The 8,463-nt window shown below is 57.0% G+C and overlaps 2 protein-coding genes across 2 annotated transcripts in view; both read right to left on the bottom strand.

The window, feature by feature from the left end:
* Positions 1-1,163: 1,163 nt before the first annotated feature.
* LOC104134370 (antigen-presenting glycoprotein CD1d-like) lies at positions 1,164-5,924 on the bottom strand. Its single transcript, XM_035903314.1, is given in 7 exon segments — positions 1,164-1,291; positions 1,413-1,505; positions 1,637-1,741; positions 1,744-1,917; positions 2,024-2,305; positions 4,562-4,819; positions 5,784-5,924. Coding segments are annotated over 7 exon segments (1,113 nt in total). The 5' UTR covers positions 5,857-5,924.
* Positions 5,925-7,817: 1,893 nt separating this feature from the next.
* The window catches only part of LOC104134369 (antigen-presenting glycoprotein CD1d-like), a 3,351-nt gene continuing 2,705 nt past the window's right edge, over positions 7,818-8,463 (bottom strand). The window contains exons 4-6 of the mRNA XM_035903340.1: positions 8,385-8,463; positions 8,167-8,263; positions 7,818-8,033 (exon numbers count right to left, since the gene is read on the bottom strand). The exon at positions 8,385-8,463 is cut by the window's right edge and continues 194 nt beyond it. Of these exons, the coding sequence (XP_035759233.1) occupies positions 7,988-8,033; positions 8,167-8,263; positions 8,385-8,463 (222 nt within the window). The 3' untranslated portion in view covers positions 7,818-7,987. The remainder of the gene's footprint in view (positions 8,034-8,166; positions 8,264-8,384) is intronic.

Below are 8,463 nucleotides of genomic sequence, written 5' to 3'. Positions count from 1 at the left end.
CGTCAGGTGCAGTACGGGTTGCCATTGGCAGGGTGCTCAGGCACGGTGAGGTTGGGGCGGGCCTTGGGCAGCTGCTGGGGGTCCTGGGCCGGGCGTCGAGGGCTGAGGGGTCCCCGGGACCCCATCTCGTACTTGCGCCATAGGGGCGGGGCACGGGGACGTGCGAGGAGGAGGAAGGGACCCATGGGGACAGAGGGACAGGTGGGGCTGTGGAGAGGGAACAGGGAATGGGCAGTTTGGGAAGGGGAAGGGGGCTGGTGCCCAGGGCTGGGCATGTGTGGGGAGAGGGAGGGGTGTTGGGGGTGGGGGAAGGGGACAGGGATGGGGTAGGGACACAGTGGGAAGAGGGATAAGTAGGGGCACAAGGGCGAGCGCCTGGGTAGGCAGGTAAGGGGGAGCCCCTTCCCCACGGGGTCACACAGGAGGACGGGAAGGCGGGGCAGGGGTGCCCCAGCCTGTGGCCACAAGTGCTGGGGGAATTTGCGTGGGAGCAAGTCCGCCCCCTTGGCTGCAGGTGGGGTCTCGCACAGCCACAGCGGCACCCTGACACCTGGGGTGGTGCAGGTGACCCAAGCCCTCTGTTCTGCCCCTGGGGTGGGTGGGGGTGCCATCTGGCCATGGCTGCAGCCAGTGTCCCTGACGGAAATGTGCTGCCACTTGTGCCCAGAGAGCCTGGCCCTGCAGGGCACAGACATCTGTCCCCTCTGTGCTGCTGCCCCCAGCGCTGAGCTGCGAGCCCCAGTATTTCCCGTGGGGGAGGTGAACCCCATTCCCACAGCCCATCATGTGCCTTAGGCTCCCCATGCCCCCAAGCTCTGCGCTGGCCCCGTGCCTGTTCGTCACCGTCCCCTGGTCCCAGGAACTGGGATCTAGTGCAGAGGTGCTGGTGTGCCCCCAGAAGCGGGGGGGGGGGGGGGGGGAGGGGCTGCGTCTTTTACTGCTGCAGCCTGCATTGGCACTGGCTGAGTCCTGCTGTTACATGGGGAGCCTGGTGCCCCCCAGGACTAGAGGCTGGGGCCAGGGACATGCTGTTGATGTTGAGGGGCTGTCCCAGTGTTTTACCCTGGGATGAGGAGTGTGGGCATGCCCCTGCACTGCACTGGGACTCGTCCCATCTGTCCTGGGGTGGCCAGGAGCCGCGTGATGCCATAGGCTTGTGGGTACTAGGCATGGCACACCAGGAGTTCCCACATGCATGGGATGTTAATTAGCAGTTTATTATCAGGGAGATGTGGGGGGCTGGTGTGACCCTGGGGCACCCCTGCTGTGCTGTGTCCCATGGTCTCAGCTCCTGCAGGAGAGGAAGAGATGAGTGAGGCTGGACAAGGGCAGGCAGCCCTGGCCAGGTACCTCCACCCACCACGGCCTGGAGCCAATGGGGCTTGTGCAGCTGGGTGAGAAGGAGATCTCACCTGCGCTTGTAGTGCCAGATGGCCCCAGCAAGGGCTGCAGCCACGGCCAGCAGCACTGCGATGGTGATGCTGACACTGAGAGCTACCTTGGAGCTGTCTGGAGGAGAGAGGAGAGAGAGGGGTTGTGGGTGCACAGGAGGCACACCAGAGCCTGGCCCACCATCCTCCAGGCACCTGCATCCTCTGCCTGCACCCTGCACCCCATCCCCATGGGTGGCACCTACCCCATGGGATGAGGAGGCTGTGGGTGCCCAAGCTGCTGTGGCGCACGCGGCAGACGTAGCTGTGCCCATCACGGGGAGCCACGGCCAGGACGCTGCGGAGTTGGTGAGGGCGGCGTGGGGCAGGATGGTGCTGGTGTTGAGCGCCGGGCCCGGCGGCACCTCCTGGCCATCCCGCAGCCAGGCCACACTGATGGGCCGTGGGTAGAAGCCGGTGACACGGCAAACCAGCAGGAGCTGGTCTGGTCTGGGCGTGCGGGCAAAGACCGTGGCCACAGGTGGCTCTGGGGGGTGAGAACAAAGGTGTGAGGGGAGCCCTGGTGAGGCATCACGTGGCCCCAGTTTGTGGGGGGCCTTGGGGTGGCTGTGCCAGGGTCAGGGTGGTCTCACCTTGTCTCTCCAGAGCTGCCCTCCCGTACTTGATGAATTTCTTCATGTGTTCAACACAGGTGACATTTAGAAGGTGCTGCAGGGTCGCAGAGAAGCCAGTGAAGGTGTTGAACTGCATCTCAACTTGTTTCGCCAGCTCACTCTCCTGCCACCTCTTCCAGAGCCTGTTGTCCACGTCGAAGCTGAGGAAGTCGTCGGCGTTGTAGGCAAGATGGAAGAATTTGGTATAGGAGCCATTGAGATACAAGTCACAGCCAGTCATGCACTGGAACACAAAAGGGTCTGGGGGGGATGATGGACATCATGAGTGCAGATTGAGCTGAAGTTGCAGCCTGACACCCGCTTTTTCGGGCACAGCACTTTTACCCGTTTCCTCTGCACCCCAAGTCATTCTCTCCAGGGAGAAAACACGAAAGGCCAAAGCTCAGTTAGCGTTGAAACTGGCTAGTGTTATGTCAGACAACAAGAAAGGCTTTTTAAAGTACATTAATAGCAAGAAGAGGTCTAAAGAAAACATTGGACTGATACTTGTTGAAGATGGTCACCTGACTAATAGGGATGAAGAAAAAGCAGAGGCATTCAATGCTTTTTTTGCCTCAGTCTTTAATAATACTGATGGACCTGGGGCTGCCCAGTCCTCTGAGTCAGAGGAGCACCACTGTGGGAACACTGACATTCCATTTGTGGACACTGAAATCGCAAGGGACCAGCTGTATCAGCTGAAAGTTCCTAAGTCCATGGGGCTTGATGGGATTCATTCCAGAGTACTGAAGGAGCTAGTGGATGTTATGGCAGGACACCTTCTGATCATCGGCCGAAGATGGGAGCCAACGTTATTCCCATTTACAAGAGGGGCGTGAGGGAAGACCCAGCAAATGACAGACCTGTGGGTCTAACCTCAGTACCTGGAAATATTATGGAGAAGATCATACGGGGTGCTATAGAAAGGCATTTAAAGGACAATGAAATCATCAGGCACAGTCAACAAAAGGAAAGTCCTGTAACTAATTTGATACCCTTCTACAATAAGGTGACCCACCTAGTGGGTGAAAGGGAAGGCAGTGGATGTAGTTCTTCTGGATTTTTAGTAAGGCTTTTGATATTGTCCCTCACAGCATCCTTCTGGACAAGCTGTCCCCCTTGTTTTCCAATAACCATGTTCTGGAGAAGTGTCTCATCCCCAGAGACCTTTCTGTAGAGACTGGAACAGATGCAAAGAACAGAAATAGAGGGTCTGGAGTCTGGGATGGATGTTTATTCCCCAGATGTGGAACAGAATGGAATTACTGATTAATGGGATGAAATTTAACCAGTCTAAATGCTGGGTTCTGCACCTAGGACAGAGTAACACCAAGCACAAATATAAATTGAGAGAGGAGTGGCCGGAGAGCAGCTCTGCAGAAAGGGATCTGGGCATGCTGGTTGGCAGCAGGCTCAGTTGGAGTCAGCAGCATGCCCTGGCAGCCAAGAGGGCAAACCCCACCCTGGGGTGCATCAAACACAGCAAAACCAGCTGGTCAAGAGAGGAGATTATCCCACTGTGTTCAGCGTTGGTGCACCCTCACCTTGAGTATGTGCGGAGTTCTGGCCCCCACCATTTAAGAAGGATGTGAAGGTACTAGAATGTGTCCAGAGGAGGGCAACAAAGCTGGTGAAGGGGCTGGAAGGCATACGCTACAAGGAGTGGTTGAGGACTCTGGGCTTGTCTAGATTGGAGAAAAGGAGGCTGAGGGGTGACCTCATTGCTCTCTGCAGCTCGCTGAGGAGGGGACATGGAGAGGGAGGTGCCGAACTCTTCTCCTTGGGATCCAGTGATAGGACACACGGGAATGGTTCAAAGCTGCCTCAGGGCAGGTTCAGACTTGACATTAGGAAACTTTTTTTCACAGAGGTGGTGGATGCCCCAGCCCTATCAGTGTTTAAGAGGCATTTGCTTTAATAATTTGCTTTAACTTTTTGTCAAGTGCCTGAAGTGGTCAGGCAGTTGGAGTAGATGTTCACTGTAGGTCCCTTCCAACTGAACTATTCTATTCTATTCTATTCTATTCTATTCTATTCTATTCTATTCTATTCTCTACATTCTATTCTATTGTCCCATGCTACTGCTCTGCTTTACACCAGGTGGAAACACTGCCAGTGAGAAATCTGTCCTGAGTCCTGTAGTTCGTCGTCCTCGAGCTGCCCCTGCTCGCAGCAGGGTCAGAACCCGTGGCAAAGTGGGAAGCACTGCTTTGGTGGAGTGAAGGGACATGGGGTGTGGGCAAGCAGGAAGGCAGTGGTGCTCTGCCCAGTGCCCTGCCCTTGGTTAACCAGCACTGCACCAGTGTGTGGGGCCAGGTGCTTGCTCTGTGTGTCCCATCCCACAGACATTAGTGGAGAAGCCTCTTTGACCTCCACTTGCTCAGATGATTTTTCTGGTGGGATCTGGGGTCTTGGCCTTCCTGCCAGCCTCTTTGGGAAAGCTGGTGGTGGTGGCTCCAATCTCCTTCTCACAGATCCCTGCCTTGAGTGAGGGGATGCTGAGCACCTGATACTTACAGGGTGTGTGGTACAGCCTGACATCACTGGACAGGGTCAGGATGAAGTTGTGCAGGTAGATCCTGAACAGGTTGTGCAAGTTGACCCACTCTGCTGCAGGCAGGGCTGGGTAGACCCATGGCTGGAGGTAGAGGATGTTCCAGGTGTCATTCTGCAGAGTAGCAAAGATGATGTCCTCCAGGGTGGCCCAGGACAAAATGTCCACATTGTTGGTGTTGTGGAACACAAAGGTGAAGAAAAGGTGGAGTTTACAAGAGCCTGTGGGCAAAGGGGGAGAGGAAGCAGCATTGGGTGCATGAAGATGAAGGAGGGGGTCAGGGGACTGCCAGCTCCACTGCTCATGGGCGGCCCCAGGAGGAAGGATGGCTTGCAGTGTCCCTGGGGACAGGCAGGGCAAGATGGGGCAGATGGGCAGAGGGAGGGGAAGAAGAGCCCATGCCAGACGTGGATCCACTGGAGACCTGCACACAGTGTAAGGGCTGGGGAGGCTGGGAGGGAGGAGCGTTTCACCGCTGTTTAGGGGCTTCCAGGTAGTGCTTGTGACCAAACCCTAACAGGAGGCAGGAGACTGAGTTCAGTGCTACAGTGCTAAATGAGGGTCTGGTAGTAAGCACGGCAGAGTGAAGCCTGTTTTGGGGCAGTGGGTGCCCCTTGGCCAGGGAGCAGTGAGTGTCTACCCCCGGAATGGGAAACAAAGGCTGAGGATGCAGATTAAGGCTCATTTTAGCTGCAGGAGGAGCCTTCAAGTATTGTTTCACAGGGGGAGAGTGCAGAGGATCCAGGGACCCTTCGGTTTCAAGAAAAATTATTCTGCATGCTGAGGGTGGCACCCAGGATCTGCTTGAGGGGTTGGAGCTCAGTGCAGGGTTGTTGTGCCATGAGGGGCTGAGAACCCCTGCTGCCCACAGGCTCCCTGCAGGAAGAAGGTGTCTTTGGGGGCACCCTAACACCCCAGGCTTGGCTGAGGGACCCTTTGCCCCTTGGCTGCTCAGGTGCCTGAACCCCAGCACCAGTGGTGCTGGGCTGGGCAGGATGATGTGGGGCAGGGAACCCTGAGCAGGTGGGCAGGGCTGGAGCACCTTTGAGAGGTGTGGGGTGTGGGGGGGTGGCCCCTTGGTAGTGGGGACAATGGCCTGTCTGTGCCCACCCCCCTGGCCACCTCTGTGGGGTCCCGCAGTGCAGGCATGGGAGCAGGTGGGGGTGAGCCAAGGCTCCCACTTACCCTGTGGATCTGTCCACGTCCCAGGGAGGAGGACGAGAAGGAAGAGAGGGAGGAGGAGGTGAAGAGTCTGCATGGTGCCAGCGGCAAGTGTGGAGGAGCAAGTGTAGCAGGAAGAGGAAGGGCCAGGGGAGCCGTGACAGAACACTTCTCCCCAGGGCTGCCCTGCTTGGGCAGCTCTGGGGATGCTAGTGTCATGGCGCGGCCCCGGTAGCCAATGAGGCTGGTGCTGAGGTTTTGGGGAGGGCTTGGCTTGGTGTGTTCCCCAGTGGGAGGTGGTATGGCTAGCAGAGGTCTAGGCTGGGGTGCTCTGGCCGGTGGCTGCGAGTGCAAGGGGAATTTGGGTGGGTGTGAAGTCATCTCCCCAGGCTGCAAGGGGTCATCCCTCCTGGCTGCAGCAGCACCCTGACACCCGAAGAGATGTAGGCTGAGCCCAGCCTGTGGTGGCCTTCGCTTTCTCCCACGGTAACCCCCAGGGGTTTACTCTGTAGACCCCTGGCAGGGTTTACGTGACAAGGTTTTGGTAGCAGGAGGCCTGTAGGGGTGGATTCTGTGAAAAGATGCCAGAAGCTGCCCCCATGTCCAACAGAGCCAGTTTCAGCCCGCTCCAAGACACACTTGCTGCTGGCCAAGGCTGAGCTGATCAGCCGTGTTGGTAGTGCCTCCCTGATAACGTATTTAAGAAGGTGTAAAAACTGCTGAGGAACAGCAGCTGGGCGAGAGACGTGAGAATATGTCAGAGAAACAACTATGGAGACACCAAATCAGCAAAGGAGGAGGAGATGCTCCAGGCACTGGAGCAGAGATGGTGCCCATGCAGCCTATGGTGAAAGACCATGGTGGAGCAGATATCTACCTGAAGCCCATGGAGGACCACATGTTGGAGCCAATGGATCTACCTGAAGGAGGCTGTGACCCCCATAGAGAGCCCATGCTGGAGCAGGTCTTCTGGCAGGACTTGTGACCCTGTGGGGGACCCACGCTGGAGCAGCCCTTTCCTGAAGGACTGCACCCTGTGGGAAGGATGCATGCTGAAGCAGGGTGAAGAGGCAGGAGTGACAGAGACAATGCATAATAAACTGATGGCATTCCCCATCCTGCTGTGCTGCTTGGGAGGAGGAGATGGAGAACTCAGGAGTGAAGCTGAGCCCAGGAAGAAGGGAGGGGTGGAGGGCAATGTTGTTTTAGATTTGTTCTTATTTTGATTGGTAATAAATTAAATTAACTTCCCCAACCTGAGCGTGTTTTGCCCATGATGGTAATTACTAAGTGATCTCCCTTGTCCTTATCTTGACCCATGAGCCTTTTGAAGTGTTTTCTCCCCCTTATCCAGTTGAGGAGAAGGAGTGATAGAGTGGCTTGATGAGTACCTGGCAGCCAGCCAAGTTCAACCCACCACAGCACCCTTCTTGGGATCATGTTGCTCAAAGACAAAGTCCCCCAGAGCCTCAGTGTGGCTCTTTCATGTCTGTCAGGCATATTGGGAGGGTTACTGTCCCCCATCCCTCCAGCTTTTGCAGGGGCACGAGTCAAGCATGGGAGCAAGAGTCAAGAGTGAAGGAGATCCCGACCAAAAACCATCCCAGACAGAGGGTGAAATCAGCACTGGAGCCGGAATGGCTTTGCACCTGCATGATTTGCCTCCCTGCACCAGGGGATTGGAGATGTCACTTGGGTCTTCCCTTCCCTTTCTCTCCCCAGGTAAACTGCTCAAATCCCTCCATCTCTCCCTGGTTTGTGACCTGCTCTGCCCCCCATCCCACGCAGTGGCCCCATGCTGGTCTGGCCCCAGGTTGTCCTGCCCTTCTGCCAGGGACCGACACTGGCCACAGAGATGCTGAGATGTAGGAGAGGTTGGCAGAGGAACTGCTTCTCCTGACATGCCACGGGAGATCAGCCAGTGTCCAGGAAAAGGGAGGCTCTTCCTCGTTGCAATGTGGGGTCTCTGCAGTGCACTGGGGAAGTTTCCTGGGGGGAACTCATGAGAAGGAAGGAGGGTGAGCGCCACAGGAGCTGCATGCAACTGGGGAAGTTTGTAGCTGTTTAATGCGGTGGTTTTCCAGAGCAAACCCCTGTTGGTGCTGATGGGTCAGGAATGGGAGATGAGATGAGATGAGATGAAATGAGATGAGATGAGATGAGATGAGATGAGATGAGCAGGAAGAGCTGGTGGCGAGTGAGCTCATTGCTGGGCGGGCAGCCAGGCCTCAAATGATGAATTCCCGGGTCTCCCATCTGGCTTCGTCACCTTTCCTGCAATGGAGGACCACCGTGAGCTGCGCTTGGGGCTGAGGAGTTCATCCCTGCAGAGCTACCGCTGCTGCAACCCCAGGCCTGACCCAGCTGCCTGTAAACCTGAGAGCAGACAGTGAGAGGGAGACCTCACCTGTGCTTCCACCACCAAATGCCCCCAGCAAAGGCTGTGGCCACAAGGAGCAGCACTGTGATGGCGATGCCGACGGTTGGAGCTGCACTGTGGTTTTCTGGGACAGGGAGAGAAGAGGGTGGCCATGTTAGTGTGGCAGCACCAGGCAGGAGCTGCCCCTCACAGGGCCAGGGGTATCTGCCTGCACCCTGCGCCCTGTCGCCATGGGTGGCACCTACCCCATGGGATGAGGAGGCTGCGGGTGCCCAGGCTGCTGTGGCGCACGCGGCAGGCGTAGACGGGCCCCTGCCGAGGAGC

The sequence above is a fragment of the Egretta garzetta genome, unplaced genomic scaffold, assembly GCF_000687185.1.
Source record: "Egretta garzetta isolate BGI_Z169 unplaced genomic scaffold, ASM68718v1 scaffold451, whole genome shotgun sequence".
Lineage (NCBI taxonomy): Eukaryota > Metazoa > Chordata > Aves > Pelecaniformes > Ardeidae > Egretta > Egretta garzetta.
The sequence above is the reverse complement of the archived record's forward strand: the minus strand, read 5'-3'. Positions and strand labels throughout refer to the sequence as shown.